General features: G+C 45.4%; 1 protein-coding gene across 2 annotated transcripts in view; it reads right to left on the minus strand.

Moving 5' to 3' along the window:
- The window catches only part of CREB3L2 (cAMP responsive element binding protein 3 like 2), a 71849-nt gene that overhangs the window by 11134 nt on the left and 36387 nt on the right, over positions 1-24328 (minus strand). Inside the window, exons 2-8 of one of the 2 annotated variants that reach the window (XM_081878944.1) lie at positions 21194-21410; positions 11315-11487; positions 9281-9368; positions 8522-8703; positions 6888-7034; positions 5079-5137; positions 3975-4043 (exon numbers count right to left, since the gene is read on the minus strand). In XM_081878944.1, the coding sequence (XP_081735070.1) occupies positions 3975-4043; positions 5079-5137; positions 6888-7034; positions 8522-8703; positions 9281-9368; positions 11315-11487; positions 21194-21410 (935 nt within the window). The remainder of the gene's footprint in view (positions 1-3974; positions 4044-5078; positions 5138-6887; positions 7035-8521; positions 8704-9280; positions 9369-11314; positions 11488-21193; positions 21411-24328) is intronic. The other variant, XM_081878945.1, reaches the window with a different exon arrangement.

Here is a 24328-nt window from a genome sequence, read left to right on the forward strand (position 1 = left end):
GTGTGGCTAGTGTGCCTCTAGAGTGGATAAGAAAAGCCTTTCTAAAGCCTATTGTGGAAGAGAAGGGCAGCTGATTGGCAAGGAAAGGGTGGAAGAGCTCTTCCAGTCACCATCTTTTTGATTTTCTGCCTTCTTTACACCCACTGTGTTTTGATGCTGAAGGATTGGGCAAAGTCAATGGTTTCTCCACACCCTATTCTAAAGGAAGCAGCCATTTAAGATAAATCAGTGCTGAATACACAACCAGAAAAAGGACACTGGCACATCAACAAGGAAATGTCCAATTAAGTCTCAAAGCCATAATCTTAAGAGGCAATCTGTTTAATAGGAACGCTGGGAAATGTATCAGATCAATTTCATTCCGCCAAAATGTGCAGCATCCCAACAACGGCCCCTTCAAAAGGACTTGACACCAACACATTTGCAGAACAAGAAAGAAAGACCCATGCTGGGCTGTTTGCCCAGCCATGCACATCTGCACCAGTCCCAAGTGTATCAAATGCCAATGCCAAATGGAGATCAGGAATAGCTAAATTTCTTTTTGGATGGAGGGCTGCGTGCATTCTTGGTCAATCAATTGTTTGCACACAGAAAGGACCAAAAACACTGCAGAACAAACCAAGTCACTTATATTGGATGCTGCCATTGCTAGAAGAGTACAGATTTTTGCAGGTTTTAACATGTAACATATTGTCAAACACTGATGAGACTGGGGATGAAAATAGATAAGCGTATCTCAGTTGACCAAAGATGGTAAAAATCTCAAGAGCATCTTTATGCTATTTTAATGCAAATGGAGCTGAAGGAAGGTTCACTTGCAAGACATCTGAACCAGAAAACTCCAATCCAAATATTTAATTTAAAAATATTAGGACAGCTAGTCAGTGAAATAAAAAATATCACCTATTAATCTGTTCAGTGTAAGCAAATCAACAAATTACAATGCCTCAATAAAGTCCCCTTTTGCAAAAACTGGAGGAAGGGAAGTTTATTCTCAACTTAAATCCACAAAAGATAATGGCTTGCATTCAACCCAATGCTAAAGTCAAGGTTGTATCAGTGCAATGATTTTCCTTGCACAATGGAACCTTTCCCCCCTCTCCTCCCTCCCTGCATGTTGTTCCCTAAATCTCTTTTTGGGGTCCTTCAACCCCCAAGAGCAAATTTGGGGACTGTGCAGAATACACACTGGTGGGCGAATTCCCATTCCACTCCTTGCACTGACTTTTGCTAGAGCAGCGCGTTTGTTAAATATGGCGTATATTCATTATCTTTATCCAACCAAATTCAAAACTACTGTAGCTAGAGTCAAAATGTTGCTTTGAAACCCAAACAACCATACCTTCTCAATACAGACAAGGAATGTGAAGGCTCAATGCCTTTCAACATGTTTTTCAAGACAGCACTATCAGCTATACAGTGGTGCCCCGCAAGACGAATGCCTCGCAAGACGAAAAACCCGCTAGACGAAAGGGTTTTCCGTTTTTCGAGGCACTTTGCAAGACGAATTTCCCTATGGGCTTGCTTCGCAATATGAAAACGTCTTGCGAGTCTTGCGACTTTTTTCGCTTTTCCCCCCTTTTTCTAAGCCGCTTAGATGCTAAGCCGCTAATAGCGCTAAGCCGCTAAGCCACTAATAGGGATGTTTCGCAAGACGAAAAAACCACTAGACGAAGAGACTCGCGGAACGGATTATTTTCGTCTTGTGAGGCACCACTGTATAGCAAGAGTGGGAAACCTGTAGCCTTACAGACTTTGCTACACTATTGATCCCATCAACCATGCTGGCTGGAACCAATGGAAGTCCGAATCCATCATCATCTAGAGGACCACAGCTTCCTCAAGCCTAAGCTACAGCTGAGAAACACAGGATGCTCCCTTGATCTATCAGGGCACACTGTACTCGTCTGTCTAGCCCAGCTTTGCCTTGTCTGGCTGACAGGGGCTCTGTAGGGACTCAAGCTGGGGTTCTTCCGCATCACCAGCTGATCCATTCTTAGCTAAAGGTGACATGAATTGAATCTGTCGGCATACAATACTGTTGTAATATGGCTCCTCCTAACCAGCAGGTAAGGGACGCAGGTGGCGCTGTGGGTTAAACCACAAAGCCTAGGGCTTGCCGATCAGAAGGTTGGTGCTTCGAATCTCCACGATGGGGTGGGCTCCCGTTGCTCGGTCCCTGCTCCTGCCAACCTAGCAACTCGAAAGCATGTCAAAGTGCAAGTAGATAAATAGGTACTGCTCCAGCGGGAAGGTAAACAGTGTTTCCATGTGCTGCTCTGGTTCGCCAGAAGTGGCTGCGTTATGCTGTCCACATGATCCAGAAGCTGTATGTCGGCTCCCCCGGCCAATAAAGCGAGATGAGCACCGCAACCCCAGAATTGTCTGCGACTGGACCTAATGGTCAGGGGTCCCTTTACCTTTACATTAACCAGCAGGAAGATAGTGCTTGATCCTTCTCCCTAGTCATCTAGGCCATTTTTAATTGTTCTCCTGTCCCAGACAGGTTGCACAAACAAAAAGGTTCAGCATAGGGGGAAACAGACCAAAAGGAGGGTGCTTTGCAAGGTATAATCAATGGGTGCAAGAATGGCTAAGAACCCCCACCCGTAAGCCTACAATCTGCAAGGCGGTACAAATGCCTCTTCTGTCCCCATACTATAACCATGAACTTGGGTAAGAGGAGCTGAGTTTGTTATGGCAACATGCCATTCCGCCTTCAAGAGCACAAAAGCCGTGTGTGGGAGACGCTTTCTAAACTCCAAGGCTGCCTCCGCGGTATGAGATCCAGAGATTCGGAACACTTGCTATCCAATTAGCAACACACACCAAGTGTCAGTCAGACTTGGAAACCACTTCTGGGTCTTTATCCTCAAAGAGATAATCCGCTCCCAGATGCAGACACACACTCCAGCGATATCGTCCAACAAATGCATGAGTGCATTCCTTTATTTGGGTGGTTTTTCAAAAAATATGTATGTCAGATTCACTACCCTAGTCCGTCACAGTGCAGGAAGCTGACAGAGCCCAGGTGCATGATCCAGCAAGAGAAGAGACATTATTGATGGGATTTGCTCGGTCCTGACACCATGTTCCTTTCTCACTGTCAGTGCCTTGATATGCAACACCGCACTGGCCACTTGCCAGCTGCAGGTGTAGACGGTATTGCCCAAATTGCCATGTAATTGATAGCAATGTGCCCATATGTTTAACACACAAACACACAAACCATATTTCTGAACTAGAGAGTTTGGTGTATTAGTTAACCATGGCAAGGAGCCACTGACATCCTCGTCCTCACTCAACAAATTTCTAACCTCTTATCCTCCCATGAAGTTCTGAATCCACTTTCAGAGGCTGTACACCTCTGAGTATCAGTTTCTGGAAATCACAGAGATTAACTGGGGACGTCTCATCCCCCACTGTGGCCGAGGGCCTGATATGACAGAGTTGTATAAAATTTTGCATGGTATGGAGAAAGCAGGTAAAGAGAAGTGTTTTCCCCTTTCTCACGATACAAGAACTGAGAGCCGTTTCAATGAAGCTGAATGCTAGAGGATTTAGCTCAGACAAAAGGAAGTGCTTCTTTAAGATGGCACAAAATTAATTTGTGGAACTCACTGCTGCTAGGTATAGTGGCGGAAAACAACTTGGATGGTTTAGAAAGGGGGTTAAACAAGTTCATGAAGAATAAAGCTATAAACGGCTGCTGGCCATGAAGGCTATGTTGTGCCTTCCCTGCTGGGAGCTCTGTGCTTCTGAATTGAAGGAGGGGAGAGTGCTATTGTACACAGGCCCTGCTAGGGGTTTCCCATGGCCATCTGGTTGGTGAACTAGATGGGCTCATCTTTTGCTCTTATTCCACTTCCAGCTTGTAATCTTGCTCATGCAATTGGCGAGTTAATATAGCCAGCTGCTTCTCTCCAAAACACGACAGAAGTATTAGCTACGGACCAGAGTGCTTTATAACTCACCTGTTTGTGTTCTCCAGAACTTCTACCTTCTTGCGAAGCTCGCTGTTCTCATTTGAGCAGCACTCGACCCTTGGGAACAAGCAGACAAAGAAAGGTTAAGCTATTTCCTCGGTTGGGATGGAACAACCAAAGTGGGATATGCTTTCTGAACAGCTGCTAGTAAGCAGACAGAAATCTGTCACAATCCTTTAATTCAGAAAAAGGTGACTCTCCCTTGCCACCACGGCAAGAGTGCGTGCATCAATTTTGTAAGCAAGAGTTGCACTGCATGCTGGAGGAGGAGATGCCGAGATGCTGGAACAAAGAGAAGGAAATAATCTCAGCAGCTTATTCCGTGCCAAATTCTGTTCTGAGCATAGGTATTTCAGACCATGACAGGGCTGCAATGATACCTCCAAGTAAGTGCTTGAACAGCTATAGCTTGTTTTCTTGTGCTAACAATAGTAGTATTTCCAGGAGCAGCCACGAGGGGGCATGTGAAACACACACAGCTCCAATGCTTTGTGGCCATGTTGGTTCCTTGCCGGCATCAAAATAAACATGGTGAGAATATAAATCTGGCTTGAATAGAGTCGTGCCGCTGGCCCTTCTACCGTATTCAGAAAGGCAGCAGCTCTTCAGGGCCTCAGTGAAGGGGTCTCTGAGCTTTTTATCACAGAGAGATCCTTTCAGCCAAAGATAGGAGTTCTTGCATTAAAAACAACAACTGCTCTACCACTGCGTTATGAAGCCTCCATTTTGTCTACCCCTTCCACAGCCGTCACTGCAATCTTGCTACATTTCCCTTTATTTCTAATGTTCAGGCTGTGAGCGCTGTTGCTTATGAAGCCAAAAAAGCAACACCCAGGCACTTAAGGGAAGCAGCAGCAGCCTTGGAGGAACCCCAACCATTTGCAGAAAAAGAAAACAGGGAAGGGGGGATCCGCAAACAGCCCCATGAGGACATAACATGCTTAAGTCACCATGGAATGATGGCTGACTGACTGTTTCTTGGGAAAGAATGAGAACAGAAAACCAGGCAGGAGAGGGAATGGACTGGGGAGGCTGGGATTCTGCATTCCAGAATCCAACTTTCTCTTGTACAGGTCATTCTGGCAAGCTTACTTTTTTTCCAAGCTGTCCATGTATTCTTTCTTTTTCCTCCTGCTCTCTTGGGCAGAGATCTACAGGAGAAAGGCAAAGCACCGATTACACACCTAACAGAGGCCATAACTAAAAGAAGAATTAGAACTCAGGAGTGGATAAGGAAAGCAACCTCAGCTTTAAGCTGTAAAATCATGTCTCATGTCACAGTGGAGTGTTGCCCATGCCATGCCACTCCAGCTCCTCACTGCCGCAGAAGAAGCCCAGCTTCATACCAGAGAGCAAGTGTTTAGGTACAGGGGTTAAAATTTCAGACTGCAACCAGGGAGACCTGGGCCCAAATCCTGACTTAGCTTAGATGCTGAGCTAGTTGTTTTCAGCCTAGCCTACCTCACAGGGGTGTTCTGAAGACAGTGGGGGGCACTCAACTAATGTGTTCCATCTGAAGCTGAATGTTGGAAGATTCAGGGCAGATAAACGAAAGAAACTTCATGCACCACATTGTTAAAATATGGAGGCAGGGATGGTCACCAACTTGGATGGATTTAGAAGACGACAAATTTGTGCAGGAAAAGGCTATCAACAACGGCTACGTTCCATCTCCACTGCCAGAGGAATCATGCCTCTCAATACCAGTTGGTGAGAATTGCAGGTGGAGAGTGTGTTGTTCTGCTCCTGTCCATCTTGTGTACTTCCCACACTCATCTGATTGGCCACAGTGAGATCAGGATATTGGCCTAGATGGGCTTCTGGCCTGATCTAGCAGGCTCGTCTTAGGCTCTTACCGGTGCAAGGATTTGTAATGAAAGCTATCACAGACTAGACAAACTTACAAAGTCACCATTTAGCCATCTCGACCGAAGAACCATCACAGATCTGCGACAGCATATAGGACAGGGATGGGAAGCCTATGGTGGGACTCCAACTCTCATCAGCCCCAGCCAGTATAGCCAATGGTCAAGAATAATGGGAGCTGTAGTCCAGAAACATCTGGAGGACACAGTCTCCCCATCTTGGCATAGCATCTGGCTATGAATTTCTGAAAGACCTGGTTCCCGGCTCTTTCTGGCCCCTTCCACCCAGTCTGGGAGGATGGTGGCCTCGGGACCAAGAACAAGTTTTGGATAAGATAAGACTATGTTTGCTGCAATTTGCATTGGGTTCTTTTCTATTTCTATTGTTAGGCCTTAGTATGAATGATTAGCAGATCGCTCCATCTTGATGTAACACAGAGCTGATTAACAGGAGTTATTTTGCTTGGCCTATTGAAATGCTGTTCTGTGACCCTTTAAAAACCTCACGGCGACCCTGGTAAAATTTTGCAGACGTGTCTTTCATAATGCTAGCAGATTGCCCTGAAATGTTGTTCTGCTTTATCGTGTTTTGTTCTATATAGGCATAGCAGTGGGCAGATTTTGCCGTGGGAAAATAGTGTAACAAATACCCTGAACAAATACACCGAAGGTGATAACAGAGTTCCTTGGTATGAGAAACAAAACAGGGCCAACATTATCTGGCGCTTGGCCAACCCCACAGGCTCAGTGAAAGGAAGGCTGCCAGGACATGGAGCCTGCTGGTCCTCCTCCTTCTCACTGCTGTCGGCTCACTTGACCTCCAAGTGAGCAAGCAATGGCAGGAGCTGGACGGAACAGCAGCCTCACCTTCTGGGTCCAGAGAAAGGCAGCAAGAAAACTGGTGCCGTCAACAGTAGCAGACTTGCCCAGAGAAGGTGGTTCACCAGGAGCATCTTGCCCAAGTCCTCCCTCCCCCGACAAAAAAACCCCCAACAACCCTGAATATAAGTCCAAGTTGTTTAATAGCAACTCCTACCTTGTTTTTTATTTTCCTGCGGATCTTCTTCAGTGCTTTTTCTTCTGCTTTTGTTAGGGGCAGTTTGGTAGGGATAGGGTACCCTTCTGCGATCAGGGTCCTCTTCTCCTCCTCTGTCAAGATCAGGGGACCTGTGCCCTGCAATTTCTACGGCAAACACAAAGACAATGGATTAGAGCGAAGGGGTGTGTGTGAGGAAAATAAGGTTCTTAAATATTGACAGGAACTGCATTCTCAGAGCAAAGTCTTCTGTCACAATTGTATTCGTAACAGTGAACTCAAGTGCTGGCGATATGCATGCAAAGAGCTCCAGAAAACACTGAAATGGGGATCTATTTTCCAAAGGTGTGTTGCTCTAAAGGCTGCTGCTCTAAAAAGTCCATTTTGCTATGTGTTATATACTAAGCAGAGCCTTGAAAGCCACCTGTTACAGGTGCTGAAATGTGGGGTCTCCTGCACCATTGTCAACTGGACTAGATTACCTTTGAGGTTTCCTTCCAACTCTGTACATAATAATAATACTATGGACCCACTAGAAATTGGAAACCACTGAGCTTGCTTTGCTGGTTCTATCCTTCCACCTCTTTGGGTTCTACAGATCTACTGCTTAGGAGAGATTCTGCTGTTGCATTCATCATCAACTTCCCAGCCTCTGGAACAGACTCTTTCCCATGCCAGCATATCCAGGACTAACGGTTTAGACAGAACTGCATCCACAAACCCTGTTTTTCTTTCCACCTATCCTGTAAAAAGGTGGGGACCATTGTGGCCTAAGAGCTTACACTCACCTTCCAGGTAATGTTGCTGAACTCGTAACTCCCACCACCTCTGACCACTGGCCACATAGGTTGGGGTTAGTAGGAGTTGGGAGTCCAAAAACATGTGGAAGGAAAAGTTTCCAATCCCTTGATTCAGGTGTGCTGAAGTTCCATTTCTGAACAGAAGCACCCAAATGAAAAGACTGTCTTAAATAAGGGAAGGGCAGGAGCTCAGCTGAAGAGTATCTCATTTACATACAGAAGGTCCCCATTTCAAACCCCTGTGTCTTCAGCTACGGCTGGGAAATTTTCCTGTCTGAGATCCTAGAGAGCTGATGCAAGTCAGCCAGTGCAGACCAGGGTTTCCCAAACCTGGGTCTCCAAGTTTCTGTACAACTCCTATCATCCCTAGTTCACAGGGTCATGGATGATGGGAATTGTAGTCCAAAAACAAGCTGGGGGCCCAAGTTTGGGAAACCCTGGCGTAGACAATACTAAACTGTAAAGACCAATGACCTAACTAGGTATAAGGCAAGCAGAGAGACCAATTGAGCTGCAGAGCCACAATTTTCTTTGCAAATAAGAAGCCCATTTTCACCTTTCTGCAGCAAGTCAGATGTCAATTTCCAGGCCCAATTTTTCATGTGCTAGTGGTCACTCGGTGCCAGGACTTTTTCACCCTCCAGTGATACCTGGTATCAATTAGAGAACTAGCCTTCATCTGCTAAAACAAACCAACCTTGTTCTTGGAACAGGAGGAATTTTGAGTTTTGAATGAGATTTCCATTGTAATATGCAGTCAGAGTGATGACAGTAAAATATAGCGAATCAAACACATGGCATTCATTAAGAGAGAGAGAGAGAACTGTCCCCTACGTGTGGTGCCGTTAAGAGAGGGGAATTGGTGAGCGCAGAAGCCGTGTGCGAGGTCACTTTAGCCGTGGCCTGTAACTGTTTGGGACTTGATGGTGGGAGGGACCTAGTTGGGCTCTGGCCGCCCTCTGAGTCACTTCCGTGGCTGCTGGGAGGAGTTGGAGGCATGTGCAGGGTGTCCATTGCTGCAAGAGACAGAAGATGGGGAAAGGAGCAAGGGGGGGAGAGAAACAGAAAGTGTGTCTTAGAGCATTAGAAAAAATGGTGGACCAGCTCTGATGCAACTTTCCCAAACTGATAAGACAAAAAAAGCCTTGTCCCACCCTCCTCTCTTCCCTCCCCTCACATGCCTGGCTCATTAAATCACAGTTCCCATGGCATCAGAACCAGGAAGTTAGGCCTGAAGCACTGCTTACAAAATAAGATCAGAGTCTAGGCTGAAAGCTTTGCTTCAACCACGGTTTCCAGGTTTCCAGATCACAGGAAATGGCAGTTTTAACAAAGCACAGTATCTTTCTTCAAGTCAGGCCAATGAGGAAACCGGAGGCTGCTATGTTTAAGACATCTGTCTGTCGAGAGACATTGCAGCACGCCTCCAGAGGTGAAGTCAAACCGCTCTGTTAGCAGCACTAAAGGACTACAGTTCCCATCATCCCTGACCACTGGAATGATAGGAGCTGTAGTCCAACAGGAGCTGGGGGCCCAAGCCTCTTCTCCCTTGCTGCCCATCATGTGGAGAGAAATCAGGGGTACAAAACAAACCTTCCTTGGAAGAAAGGTTCAGGAACTGGTCTACTTCATGTGGCTCCAGTTTGATCTCTGGAAAAGCTTTGTGACTCAGCGGCTTGGTCTAAAAAGACAAAAGGGTTGAAAGAGACATCAGACTTTCGGGAGAGAACCTACCTTCTTTCCAGTTTCAAAATTTGTTAATTCAGACGAGCAAGATAATCAGCATAGAACGAGGAAGCCATGCATCCCATTTTACAGAAAACAGACCTGCTTTAAAGTCTGCTTTAAAGAACCCTACGAAAGGGGAGCAGCAGGATCCTGGAGGTTGCATCAGGAAAGCAGACTGAGCATTCACGCAGGCCGCCTGGTTACAGTCTTCCTCACCATGGAGAGACGGACTGTGTTTCTATTTAAATTATAGCAATGCTTTATCAATTTGCCTCTGCAAAATAGATACATATTCGTGCATGCAAATTATATGCAAGTCCACACCCTCTTATGCGGCCGTGCATTTCTACTTGCCTAAATGGCCAACCTACCATGGAAAGGACTGTGGCAGGGGCACCTGCTGCCCCAGCTAGACATGGGGCAGCTCTATAAAGCCTGTCTGCCTTGGGGGTGGGGCTGCCCCAGCGGGGTTACCACCAAAGGGGCAATACCAAAGGGCACTGTCCTTTTGGAGGTAGCCCCCTGGTGCTAAACTTATGGTTTTAATGGGGATAGGGTTTTAACTTGGGGGGTGTTGTTCAATGGAGGAGGGGTTAATTTGTATTTGGCATTTCTATTTTGTTGCTTCCTAAGGCTGATTAAGGAGGGACGCGGGTGGCGCTGTGGGTAAAACCTCAGCGCCTAGGGCTTGCCGATCGTATGGTCGGCGGTTCGAATCCCACGGCGGGGTGAGCTCCCGTCTTTTGGTCCCAGCTCCTGCCCACCTAGCAGTTCGAAAGCACCCCTAAGTGCAAGTAGATAAATAGGTACCGCTTTATAGCGGGAAGGTAAACAGCGTTTCCGTGTGCTGCGCTGGTGCTGGCTCGCCAGAGCAGCTTTGTCACACTGGCCACATGACCCGGAAGTGTCTTCGGACAGCGCTGGCCCCCGGCCTCTTAAGTGAGATGGGCGCACAACCCTAGAGTCGGACACGACTGGCCCGTACGGGCAGGGGTACCTTTACCTTTACCTAAGGCTGATTAATATTCTACAGCCTTTTAAATGTGTTTGTGTGTGTGTGGCGGTATTGTTTTGTTGTTTTTAACTACTTACTGGTGCTTTTACCTTGCACAGTGGCACCTTGTTTTGAGTCTGGGATCCGTTCTGGAGCCCTGGAAGCTCAACGAAAAGGGCACTCAACAAAGCGCCGCTCTGCGCACACACGCAGAGCGGTTTGCGCTTCTGTTCATGCGGCAAACCCGGAAGTAACTCGTTCCAGTACTTCCAGGTTTGCTGAGGACGTCCACCGAAATGGACGCTGGATGGGGCAGACTTATACAAGGTACCGCTATATTTTTATCCTGCTAACCTCACTGAGATCTCGTGATGAAGGGCGGTACATAAATCTAATAGATAATGAAAAATACTTCTCTGACCAACTCGGATGAAAAGTATAGACAGAAATCATGAGATGCCAAAGAGTCCTTGTGGCAACTCCCTTCTGCAAGGATGCAGAACTAGGCAAGGGCTGTGTCATACTCTATGAAACCAAGTCGTCCCCCCCCCCCCCATGCAGCAAAGCAGGCAACCATTTGTATAGAAAAGTGAACGACTGCCTAAAACAAGCAGGTCTCCACTTCGGAATGCTCCCATTTCCCCTCCCCCCCAATCATTTGTATCCCACCTTCACTTTGAGGCTCTCAAGGTGGTCCATAGGGTTCACCCCCTCCCCATTTTATTCTGTCGACAACCCTCAGAGATGACTGGGCTGAGAGATGACTGGACCAGTGGGGATTTGAACCCAGGTCTCCCGGCCCCTGGTCCAACACTCTAACCACTACATTACACCTCATTAGCCGATGACACCATCCGTGTCGAGCCAGTTAAGCCACCGTGAAGGGAAGTAACCCCAAACAGTACCATGCCATCGTCTTGCATCTGAGGCTCTTCGGCCTCCAGACTCGTGGGGCTGGATGTGGCGGTGAGGCTGACCGAGGGAGCAAGGCCTGGTGCATCTCCCGTGGTAGGTTCTGTCTTGATGGTTGCTGAAGACAACTCTGAGCCCAGACACCAGTTGTCATTTTCCAAGTCTGCTGGAAAACGGATTGAGGGGCGGGGGGAGGAGACAGAGAGAGAGAGAGAGAGGCACAGGCATATATTAAGAACCAGCAGTCGGAACCGGCAAGACTTTTGCAGAAATGAAAGAGAAGAAAGAAGCTCACAAAAGCAAACCCCAGCCAAGGACAGGAAGCCTGGAGAGAAAGCATTTAACTCATTAAGCAAAGCCTTTCTACCCTCCCCTTCCAGGCTATTACTTCATACGGAAACCTGGGGCTTTAAACGGTAGCCTAAGCATAGCCCTGGGGTGAAGGTGGATTGGCGGAGGACAGAAAATGAGGTAATTATTGAACGCTGCAAGCAGAAGCCGCAAACAAGACTAAACAAGCCATTAGACAAAGCAGCCGGGGGTCCGCACATGCCAACAGAACCCGGCTGCCGCTGGCATTGTGCCTTCTTTGCATCAGCTCCCAGGATCTGAGCAGAAACCACTTCCAAAAGGCAAGACCCGCTTTGCTCTCTGGAAACTGAGATCCTCACACCAACAGAGTTTAACATATCAGTGATCACTGGGGTAATGCCAGGTTGAGACTCCTATGGCATTCTGTAGGTTGGAATCCAGCTCCCACCAGACCCACCCAGAGTGGACAACCATCGGGAGTGATGGGAGTTGTAGTCTTGCAACATCTGGGAAGGCTGCAGCCTCCTCAGCCACCATAGATTATCTCGACTCAAGGCATTCTGGTAGCCTTTCCATCTATCAAGGTGAGCAGCCACCAGAACCCTCATCCCCCCTGGCTTTTTGCCAAATGTATCACCCAGAAGCTGCATCGGAGGCAGTATACATGTTGTTATCTTTGCCAACGACGCCTCTTCAGCAGAAATGAGATACGCAGAAGATCTCGGCTCAGGGAGATACTTATTGCAGCAGAATGCAATTACCACGCGCTTTGGCCACGAAGGCAGGAGAAGAATGGAAATCAAGAGCGAAAGATCCCTGCGGCCTGCTGCTCCGGGGGCCTTCAAAATGAGCAGCAACGAGAAAGGAAGGAAGGAGGGAGGGAGCGACTGCGTCGGCCTGATGCTAGTAATTACTTTGTGGTGTAATCTTAACCTCCCCTGCTGGCAAAGGAAGATGTAATTTGAATAACGATAGGCCAGGCCAAAAAGATTACAAGCAAAAATAAATATGTATACATCCTGTAATTAGACACTTCAAAACAGTAATCCAAGCTCTGCCAAGAAGAATAACAACTGTATAATGAATGGTAACCATAATTTTTATATATAGAATCTATGCTCAAGACATTCTTGGTGCGCAAACACACTCACACACACAAACTCCTCTGAAGAGCCAACTGTACTGTACATCAAACCCATGGAATACGTTACGCTCTTTAATAAGTTAGCTGTATTTCCTTTGATATATATGCATGTTGTTCCTCCATATGTCCTTCCAAAGAGGGCTTTCAGTTCCCGAAGTATGAAGTCCATATCTTGCTTTATAACTTGACCTTGCATTTCTGCAATGCTGTACATTTAGTTTTCCAAAGGAATACCAGTCTTTAATGCCCTCCAATGCAATATAAATCAATGGTGTGCAAATTAGTTTAGAAAAGAACACCCTGTTACCACGTAAGCAGCAACAGGCGGCAGGTGTTTAATTCTATATCCAATAAACGTGGTGCTTCAGGACTCCATGTAGGAGTCTCACTCGTCCTTGGAGGTTTATGTGCAAGACAGAGAAGGCAAGAAATGTTTATTCTTTCCTATAACTTCCTTCCCCTCCCCTCATGCACACCGCAAAAGGAGCCCTGTTCACAAGAGGCAGGTTAAGCGACAACTGTTCCCTTGCTCAGGATACGTGCTCATGACGCTTTGCTAAAGAGTTGGCTTACATTGGCAATACGGACCATTAATATTCCTGCATTGAGGGGTGGACTAGACCCTTGGGTGCACCTTCCACCTCTATGATTCGATGATTCCAATAAATCTGAGCTCAACATCTCTCCAGGGTCCTAGGCACAGGCCTCTCTCCACAGAGCAAGGTGGGCATCTTGGGCAGATGTTGCCTGGTCTAAACAAATCGAAACCAGGGAGGAAAGTCCACTCCTTTCTCCTGCACAAGCCATGCTTAAATGAGAGCTATGCAAGAATCCTGCTTTAACTGCTTATGAAGAAAAAGGTCCTGATGGATTCCACCCCCCCCCCATTTGAAGTTATGGGTAAGGATGCTGCTGATGTCCTCTGCCTTCAGCAGCATCATGCATTGGACCAGCTCTGACTCACCTGAGCTCCTTTCAACCACAGATGTTGATACAGACAGTGGTACCTCAGGTTACATACACTTCAGGTTACAGACTCTGCTAACCCAGAAATAGTACCTCAGGTTAAGAACTTTGCTTCAGGATGAGAACAGAAATCGTGCTCTGGCAGCGCGGCAGCAGCAGGAGGCCCCATTAGCTAAAGTGGTGCTTCAGGTTAAGAACAGTTTCAGGCTAAGAACAGACCTCCAGAACGAATTAAGTACTTAACCTGAGGTACCACTGTATATTAAAAACATGTACCTTACACACCCAAACACTCGCGGCATTCCGCGGAAGATGACAACCTGAAGATACCATCCAATGAGGAGGTCCATTCTGCATAATGTCAGAACCGAACTTCTTCCCATTACATCCCTGCCACACACAGTCTTTGTTGTGTTGTGGTGCCCGTCGGAGATTTTTCCTTTTCAGCAACAAGCCTTCCAAGATGAGACTTTAATCCCCATTAGCATCTGAATCTGTTTGGAATTGTTTTTATACATGTTTTTATATAGGCAGCCGCTTTTATTGTACTGTGATATTGCTTCAAGTGGCTTCACAGGAAGCTATTCATAAATGAAATTAATAATAATATTACTGTGCCGGTTACAGTGTTTGAGGCCTCCCTGTGCCATACCATGCAGCGTCTTCACTCAACATGCCAAGGCAGACAAAAATCCCTTTGTGCTGCTTCTGCCATGCTAGCCTTGCCCCTCTGTTCTGCCAGGTGAGAGGCTGCATTCATCTATAAATAGTTTCTTTGAGCGGTTGTCCAGAGGCAGGGGTTTCTTTCCCACCCACGCACCCTCTCCCTTCCTTCTGCTCCAGCTACCACCACAGATAATGAAAGACAAGCTGCTGGCTTGCTCCTGACAAAGGCACCACTGTGCAGCAACCAAACACTGGAACCTTATTCCAGAGAGGCAGCGTGGAATGATTAAACAGAGAGGGGAAGGAAGGTGGAGCTCAAGTGCATGGGTGAAATGATCACTTTTAAAAGGAAAGAATACCAATTCAACTGACAAGACCAAGGCTCCATTTCTGCCAGGGTTTGGTCTCAGAAGCTGATTTCCCCATAGCAGAGCTGCTTCTTTAAGCATGCAAAAATAAAATGAAACTTATCTGAAAACAAGTTTTTTTAAAAAAAAACCTGAAGCGATTAAGACATTTAAAAACTGTCTAAAACCATTTTAAAAACAACAACAACCACAGTCACATACCCTCAAAGTTACTAATTTCAAGGTTGCCATGGTCAATATCAGTGCCTGCATGTGTTTCTCTCTTTTCCTGGTAAAAATGAGATGTGGTACTCATAGCTAGACAAAAGTGCTGTGGGTGCCATCACAAAATGGCTGCCACAGGCAACCAAGAAAGACACCAGTGAGTATAGTCACAAAAAAAGCACTTCAGGAGGCTGGCATGAACTTGGTAAAAGGTAAAGGACCCCTGGACAAATAAGTCCAGTCAAAGGTGATTATGGGTTCATCTTGCTTTCAGGCCGAGGGAGCCAGCTTTTGTCCACAGACAGCTTTCAGGGTCATGTGGCCAGCATACCATATTTTTCGCTCTATAGGACGCACTTTTCCCCCTCCAAAAATGAAGGGGAAATGTGTGTGCATCCTATGGAGCGAATGCAGGCTTTTGCTGACTCTCCAGGCTTCAGGAAGCTATCCACAAGCCTTTGGAGCGCTGCGGGAGTGCCCGCGGGCTCTGAAGGCTTGCGGATAGCAACCTGCAGCCTGGGGTGCGCGCAACCTCGCCATCGCTCCCGGACCCGTTCTGGGGGCTGGGGTCGGGGGAAGCTCGGGCTTTTCTTTTTTTCTTTTTTTCTTTATAATTTTTCTTTATAATTTTTCTTTATAATTTCTTCTTTATTTTCCCCAAAAAAACCTAGGTGCGCCCTATAGAGCGAAAAATACGGTAACTAAACCACTTCTGGGGCAACTGAACACCATGACAGAAACTAGAGCGCATGGAACTGCTGTTTACCTTCCCTCTACAGCGGTACCTATTTATCTACTTGCACTGGCGTGCTTTCAAACTGCTAGGTTGGCAGGATCTGGGAGAGAGAAATGGGAACTCACCCCGTCACGGGGATTCAAACCGCCAACCAGCAAGCCCAAGAGGCTCGGTGGTTTAGACCACAGTGCCGCCCGTGTCCCTGGTGAATTTTGTACAACTGAACGGCACACATACACAGACAGACATCAATCAATTTAGTATTTTAAGTGCCAGTATCCAGGACAGATTTATTTCAAGGCAAGCTGTGTCAGGCCTAGAACAGGTTTGGTGAAGTAAGTATATAAGGCCCTTGCAGACAAAAATAGTTTGATATCACTGTGACATCTGCACTGCCATCAGTTTGGCTCGAGAGCAGCCAAGGGCGATAATCTGAACCATGGGTCAGCTCCAGGACAGAGAGAGCTACCTTATACTAAGTTAGATCTTGGGTCCATCTAATTCAGCCTTATCTATGTAACTGGCAGAGGGTACAGGAGGTGTCAGGGCTTGAAACTCATACCTTCTGGGTGCAATGCACCCCCACTGAACGACATCCCTCTCCACAGTGTACTACTTCGAAGCTGTACTATTAGAATGACCTACTCAGACTTCCTAACCTACATACATACAACAAACCACAGAGGTTCTATAAAAGTATAAAATAAATCAATCTGTGCATTCTTTTTGGACCTATGGGTTTCCCAATTCAGCTAGCATGCTGGAAAGAGGTTTTTTTGTTTTTGTTTTTTAAGTCAATGAAATTGAAAAACAGGTTTATGGCCCATCTGGAAGGCCAACAAAACAAAGTTTTTAACTGACTTCTGAAAAGCTGAACTATAAACACAAATTAAAGTAATCAAAACAATTTAGCACAGAGTGCAACAATTTGATTAAAATAATGATCTATTTAAAAGCCTGGGAAAATTAAAATGTTGCTGCCCGATGCCAACATTGTTTGATGCCAGCCACAGACATTTAAAAAACAAACAACCCCAGGCTATTTTAATACATTATTAGTTCCATCAGGCTGTAATCTATTTCAACTTAAAACAAAAAAGCAAAAACAGCTGGCCCACAAACCAGGGCCACTTCAAAACATTAATTATTCTGAGAAATCAAATCCCGAGGTACAATGCACAAAGTGCTTAGCATCATTTATGAATGACACGTGTTCATAAAATGCCTACAAGTGGCATTTGTCATGGATGCTTTAGCTGAGATTCCTGCATTGCTGGGGGTTAGACTAGATGAACCTTGGGGTCCCTTCCAACTCATGCATTCCTCCATCTTAAAAACAAAAATGCATACCCTTGAGGGCAAAAACACAATCCTCATATTGGTGCATCTTGGGGACAAAAGTGTGACCATCATTTATTTAAAGCAATCTAACTTCTCTATGGGGAAAAAAAATCAAACAGGACTCTGTTGCCATAGGAACCAGATTCAATTTTCAATTATACTTTTTTATATATAAAAGGGAACCTTTTGCCCTTTAGACAGAACTGAATCCACATGGGGAAGAAAGGGGGAAAATATGAGGTGGATTCTGGGGGCGAGGGGGGGCATTTGCATGCCACTTCTTAAGCTCTTATTCACCTCCATTCTCTGCAGGAGTTTTATGTAGGCATCATTGCTTGGAGCAGTAAAGTAAGTGTTTGATGAGTCACCAGATGTATGACTCATCACAAGACTTTTTTTTTTTAGGTGGGGGAGAGAAAAGGATGCTGGGAATGCCTGCTTCACACTCCCAGAAGAAAGCCGCACGGAAATGGGAACCAATGACTGCATAATTAAAAGCAGACCAAGTTAAAAGGCAACTATATAAAGTGAACCAGAAATTACTCCGGATCTGCACGATAAATGTTATTCTGTTTCGGAAGATAGCATCAAGTTCATTATACAGTGGTACCTTGGGTTACATACGCTTCAGGTTACAGCCTCCGCTAACCCAGAAATAGTGCTTCAGGTTAAGAACTTTGCTTCGGGATGAGAACAGAAATCGTGCTCCGGCGGCACAGCAGCAGCAGGAGGCCCCATTAGCTAAAGTGGTGCTTCAGGTTAAGAACAGTTTCAGGTTAAGTACGGACCTCCGGAACGAATTAAGTACTTAACCCGAGGTACCACTGTATATCGGCCTTCCCTAAAATGCTGCTGAAAGTCTGCTTTTCCTTCTAGTTTCCAGTGTCCAGGCCATGAGTGCTGTTGTTGTAACACACTCCTGACCTTAGGGTGAAGGGTGGGCAATCATTAATAGTAACAATTTAGTCAAAAAGATACCCCCCCCCCACTCAACTTCCAAGATACGACTGTACAGACTTTTCTTACCTATAAAGCCCTAAACTAGAAGTGGGGAACCTGACGTTCTCCAGCTTTGGTTGGACTACAATTCCCATCATCCCTGACCATTGGGCTTTCCTGGCTGGGGCTGATGGGAGCCAGAAGCTGGACACAGCCCAGAGGTTTCCCATTCATGACCTGAATGGTAAGGGGACTAATATGGCTGAAAAACATGCTCATTCTACCTCACACGATCCTGCCTGTCTGCTACATTCAACATTGACCCCACCGGTTTCACATGCTAGACTGGCTGGGGCCCAAGACAGGGTCTCTTCTATTGCATAGGTCTGGCCATCATCTCCTCTCACCACCTCCAGCCTTGCCATCCAAGTAATCATCTCCTAAACTTAAGAAGCCTCCTTGCAAGTATTTCCTTGATAGAAAGATGCTCCAGGCCCTTATCATGTCAGCTTCCATTGTCTCGATCTTTGCCTAGATCTACCAGTGGCATGACCACAGGGGCAGCTGCCCTGGGTGCAAAATTCTGAGGGGTACAAAAATTCCAAAAGAAAAAAACCCCCAGAAAATAGTAGGTCGCTGAGCTATTGCCCCTTCATTGCAGCCTATCAGTGGGTGGTTATGAGGACACTTAATAATCATAATTTATTCTTTATTTTTTAAAAATAATATTTATTAAAGCTTTAAAGGTTACAGAAAGAAAAAGTAAAAATACCACATTAAACAAAAACAAAACAACACATCACAATATGAAAAAACAGAGAAATAAAATCCATTAAACAGAAACGAAAAAAAAAAGAAAAGTACAGCAAATCTTCTCATTACTTATCTTTCATTAGCTTATTTCCTTGTCCTCCTCACACCTTCCTTTTTTGTATTCTAGATCAATTATCCATTTCAGCAAATCCTTTCCCTCTTTTAAAATTTTAGTCCTGTAATTTATCTTAATATAATATAACTTTACTTTTCCTCCTTTCACCAATTAACAGTCAGTTATTCCCAAATCCTTTATATCATTCCTGCTAAAATCATATAGTATTATTCCAACATCCTTCTAACAGTTATTAATTTTACAATGTTTCTGTAAATAGTCTTTAAACTTCTTCCAATCTTCCTCCACCGACTCTTCTCCCTGGTCTAATAATAATTTATTCTTTATACCCCGCCCATTCTTGCTCTTGCTCCGGGTTCTGGAACCCACGCTATGCCACTGAGACCTATGATACCCTTTTCAAATGAGACAGCTAGAGCTATATGTGGTATTCAAGACATGGCTGCCTGAAAGAGGTATATAAAAAGAATTATGATAGTTGCAGTTTGCACCCTTCAATGTTCAGGCTTCATTTTCATGTCACTTAAAAGAATCCTTATGTTAGAAACGTGTTGGATATAGATATTACATGTACTTGATCATTCAAGAAACAAAATGCAAGTCGTGAATTACCACTTGGAATTCTGGCAAGTATGATAGCTGACAGTTACTGTTATATAAAGCTGCTCTGAGATGGTTTTTAGCAGCACATACGGCTGGTTTTCACACTTGTATTCACAAGAGTTGACAAGGGCCACAGAACTGCAGCAGAACACCTGCAAATTCTGTTCAATCTCCTTTCCTGTAATATTTCGTATTCCTTCCTATCTAGCTCATCCCTTCCCATCTGCCTTTTTAATTTGTGACTCTCAAAATGCACCTGAGCAGACTCCATTGCAGTATCCTTTCAGATACTTGCATCTTAAAAACAAACTTGCATCTTAACTTCACTGAGTTTGAATTTGCACACCTTCACTCTGCCATATTTTGCAAGTCACTTTTCAGAGACGACTGGGACACCTATATAGCAAACAGAGAGAGAGAGAGAGAGAGAGAGAGAGAGAGAGAGAGCGCAGATCCATCTTTTTTAAAAATGCAAATATAGGTCTCCTCACCAATTCAATATGCATTCGGTGAGCCTTCCCTAACCGAGTTCCCTCCAGATGTTTTGAACTACCACTCTCGTCAGCCACAATCAGCACAGCACAATTGTCTCAGGCAACTGGGGGGTTGGGGAAGGCTGGATTAAACCATATTCAAGGATAGGAAACATGAATCTCCTCTGTGAAAAATCATTTGGCAGTAGGGCAGAAAAACCATATATGCAGGGACTCATGCAAGGACAAAAGAGGCACCTCGCCTAACATTCTAGCCTCCAAAATGCACAATTCTAGAAGTAGTTTCTCAGCTGTACCATCAACTTCCTTCACCCTCCTTCTTTGAGCAGGGAGAAGTTCTGGGATCACAGTGCTTACCTGGGTTTAGTTTCCTTTGGAAGGAGGTCAGAGCAGGTTTTTTGGCAGGTCCTGCTATAGGAACACTCGCTCTTGGAACACAAAGAATTATACCCAAACCTTGTTACACAAGTGGCTGATTTAGATATCTGAACAGCCAGTTTGCTCACTTCCTTACTTGTGTTTTGCTGGTCAATGGCAGACATTTCCGACAGAAAGCATGGCGGGAAAGAGAGAGTGGAAAATCAGGGAGCAGGAGAGCTTTGACATTTCCCTTTTTTTTGCTTTTGCAAATTGGCTGCAGAAGTTTCAGGCAGAAAGCATGGATGAAAATGCCAGGAGCTCGTCCTACACTTGAGTAGGACCCTGGCAGAGAAAAATGTCCCCTTAGGAAATAACGGAAACCATCATGCATTGATGCGAAAGTCTGCCTAACAAACAATTTCCTGGGAGCACATTGTGTTTAAAAAGAGGGACCTGTGTGTATTTGAAATTATTTACAAATATACAGGTTGAGAAGAGGTGGAAGTAGAGCGTAAACACTCCGGTTGATAACCAATTCCACATCAGATCTCTGGAGAGGCAGCCAGCACCTCAAAACAATTACTTATAAAGGCCAAACTCAGTTCTCTTGGTCAGTCTCACTTGACCAACTCAAATGGAAGATTCTGTTATTAGCCTTGACACAGAGACACCTAGAGTACACCATATCTTAGGAAGGCAGGGAGAGGAGCCCCCTTTCAGGTATTTCCTAGCCATTCAGAAAATTCAAAGAAGATCATCTGAAAAATCAGCTCCCATGGAAACACAACCAACTAGAATATCCTAGACTGTAAAAACTCTTTTGTGGAGTCCAAAACTCATTAACCCATACCTTCATTGAAGTTATCATCGGCTGAAATGTGGGTTAGTGGGGACTGTGGCCGCGAGTCACCACAGAGAGAGTAGCTGTGCTCTGCTTGGATGAGGGGAGCTGGAGAAGCAGGTGACAGTTCCACTTCCATTATCTCATCTTTGTCGGACAGAAAGGGGTCGTTCAAGAGCTGCCCCAAAACGTCCTGGGAAAACTCATCGAGGAGTTCAGTGAAATGCTGCGAGAGAGAGAAAAGGAAAAAAGAATACTGAGGATGTCCTTTCACTGCGATATAAAGGCATTCACCAGAATAACAAACACTGGCAAACAAATAAAAGTGATAAGCATCAAAGTCTTTTAACAATTTGGGGCCCTACAGTCGTTCAGTGCCAAATCCTGGGCAGCAATTTCATTTGTGGTTCTTGGACGGTTTGCATCATCACAACAGTCATCCATCAGTGTTAGTGTCATTCATTTAGGGTTATCATACATATGCAGGACCTGTTGGTACAAATACAAGCAGGGCAACTAATGAGCCATTAGCATCAGGAGACATAGCTAATGGGGACAATCCAGGATACACACCCTGCATTTCAGTGAACACCTTTTACAGTGTCCCGGAGAGGAAAAACATCCAACTAAAACGAGGCAACAAGCTAGCTAGATGCAAGTTATTGTAAAAACCATTTCAGGCTGTAAACACACCAGACACTGAAAGCATGTGACTTCTATAAAAGACTCCAGGGAACTGTAGTTTGTTAATGATGCTGGGCATTTTGGTTCTGCAAGGGGTGAACTACCATTCCCACGGTTTACTGGAGGAAGCCATGTGCTTTAATTGTACGGTGTGTACACAGCCTAAGACTATGGCAAATGCAGCAGTTTCCAGCTTGAACATGCCATTGAGGCACTAAGCAAACTCCAGTATCAGTTTGATGCCCCAGTATGAAGGTCTTGATGACCTCAAGCTAGAGTTGAAAGTCCAGGTCACTCTGAAATGAAACTGCCTCCAACAATCCTAATGTAGCTGTACCAAAGGAAAAACCTATACTTGGGGAAAGGAGTGGAGGAAAGAAGAACCAGGAACCTAGGAAAATAAAAGAAATGTGACTTCTGCCAGCCCAATAAATGCACACTGGGAGTTACACTGCACCAGACATGTACTAGTTCAATGCACACAGAAAAGGACAGATGATGTTCCTCATAAAGCGGGAGCATTTTCTTTTATTTAAGTCATTATCAGATTTTGCCACCCACATGCCCGACCCCGCTGATGTGCTGAAGCTTATAATAATGCAGAAAAATGGAATCCCGATCCTTGGAACTTCAATATGAAGAAGGGGAGGGGGGAACCAAGGCTTTTCAAAGGACAACTTGGCCATGCCCCAGCTGGAGCCTCCAGCAGCAGCTCAGTCTGTCAGGCCACATACCACGCCTTTCAGACAAAACATTCCTTTCATGGAGCCTGCCGCTGGCATAAGAGGCTATTTATGTCTGATTGCAAGAACCCCTGTAGGGGAGGCCAAGGCCCACACTTCAGTTAACTCTCAACTTCTCTGCAAAAGTTAAGTCAATGCAATACCAGAAGCAACAGGATGTCTGCCTGGCACTGTGAAATGGAGGACAAACCAGAACCTGACCTACTTTACCCTATTTAGGTACTAAGCATCATAACCTAAATAATAAGAGTGTCCTCCATTCTCCCTTACCTAACTTAAACACCATGCACAAGAGGAGGTATCCACAGGCTTACTAGGAGGACTAAAAGATTTGCATAAGTAGAAAATAATATTGGGAGTGAAAAAACCAGCTGAATCCAGACTGAATAGCTAAGTTGGAAGAACAAATGCTACAGGCCCCACTTGTTAAAATGTCTTAAAACGAATACCTAGTTATTTGTAGAGCTACAAAGAACACAGATCACAATCAGTAACTGCCTTGTTCTTTGCAATAAAACCAGTTCATCTGCTGTTATTTTAGGATGAAACTATAAAACTATCAAGGCAGAGGACCCAAGCTTTTTTTGGCAACTATGCCACAAGTCACATTCTATTATTTTTAGATAGCACCAGTCTAGTATGAGCTGAAATACATTTGAAGGCCTTCATGCCTGTAGCCCACTAAGTCAGGGTGTCAGCAGCAACACAGTGAGTGTGAGGTAGGCAAGTGTCTACAACTGAATTGTCAGACCAGACCCACCTGCTCCAGGTGCCCCACTTACCTCCTACTGCCTCTGTCACATTCAGCACCAGCACCCATGGGTCACAGGGGCCCAAGTATTTACCAGCAACTCCCCATCGGGGTCTGCAACTCGCACACAAGTCTTAAATTTGGGTGCACCACCCATCATGTCCATGCTTCAGCCAACAATCCACGTGCCCAAGTGCTGGCTGAATGTCCTACCTGCTGGGTTACACAGATGGGGTCAGGAGTCCACAATTTTCTGTTGGCCCTGGTAGCCAAGCCAAAGTCTGTTGCTGCCAGAACCCTGCACTTTCTCCCGTCCCAGACCTTGTACCAGGGTCAACCTCCTGATTCCATCCCCAGCTCAAAGCTTGGCTATCTGAAAATCTGGGGTCCATGACAGTATTCTGGATCCACCACATTATCAAGGAAATGTTTTCCCCAAAACTGCTGCATTCTCAAATCACCCCTCCTGTCTCTCCCTTAACTTGGTCAGATTCAGGCATTTAATGTTCCTTCCACAGAGCATTCGGTTACCTGCATTTACAAGTTCTTTGCCTGCTCAAGCTAAGATCTAAAGATGGATTCATAGGAAACTGCGTAGTGGATATGAATTTAGCCTAACATGTTGAGGCCAGAACATGCTCATGTACATTTTTCTGCATGTCTCCTCGATTGGCTTCTGGTCCCTTCCGTGTTCCTACATTACACTCTTGAGAGCATTACAGCAAAGAAGGTCATTTAGAAATATGTGGTACACTCAGTTTTGAGTTGGGTGTGTGCTTGCTTCTGCGTGCATAAGATGACTTCACCCAACATTTGCACATGACAGTGTTTACCCCCCAAGGAGTCCAACGCCCACAATCCGCACGAAGGGTGCACTCTGTGTTTATTGCTGCTTGCCCAAATAGATACTCAGGGAGAACAGCTGTGCTGCAGAATTGCAGACAGCAGCATCAAGAGGTAATGTCA

The sequence above is a fragment of the Podarcis erhardii genome, assembly GCF_964252035.2.
Source record: "Podarcis erhardii genome assembly, chromosome: 10".
NCBI classification, from domain to species: Eukaryota; Metazoa; Chordata; class Lepidosauria; order Squamata; family Lacertidae; genus Podarcis; species Podarcis erhardii.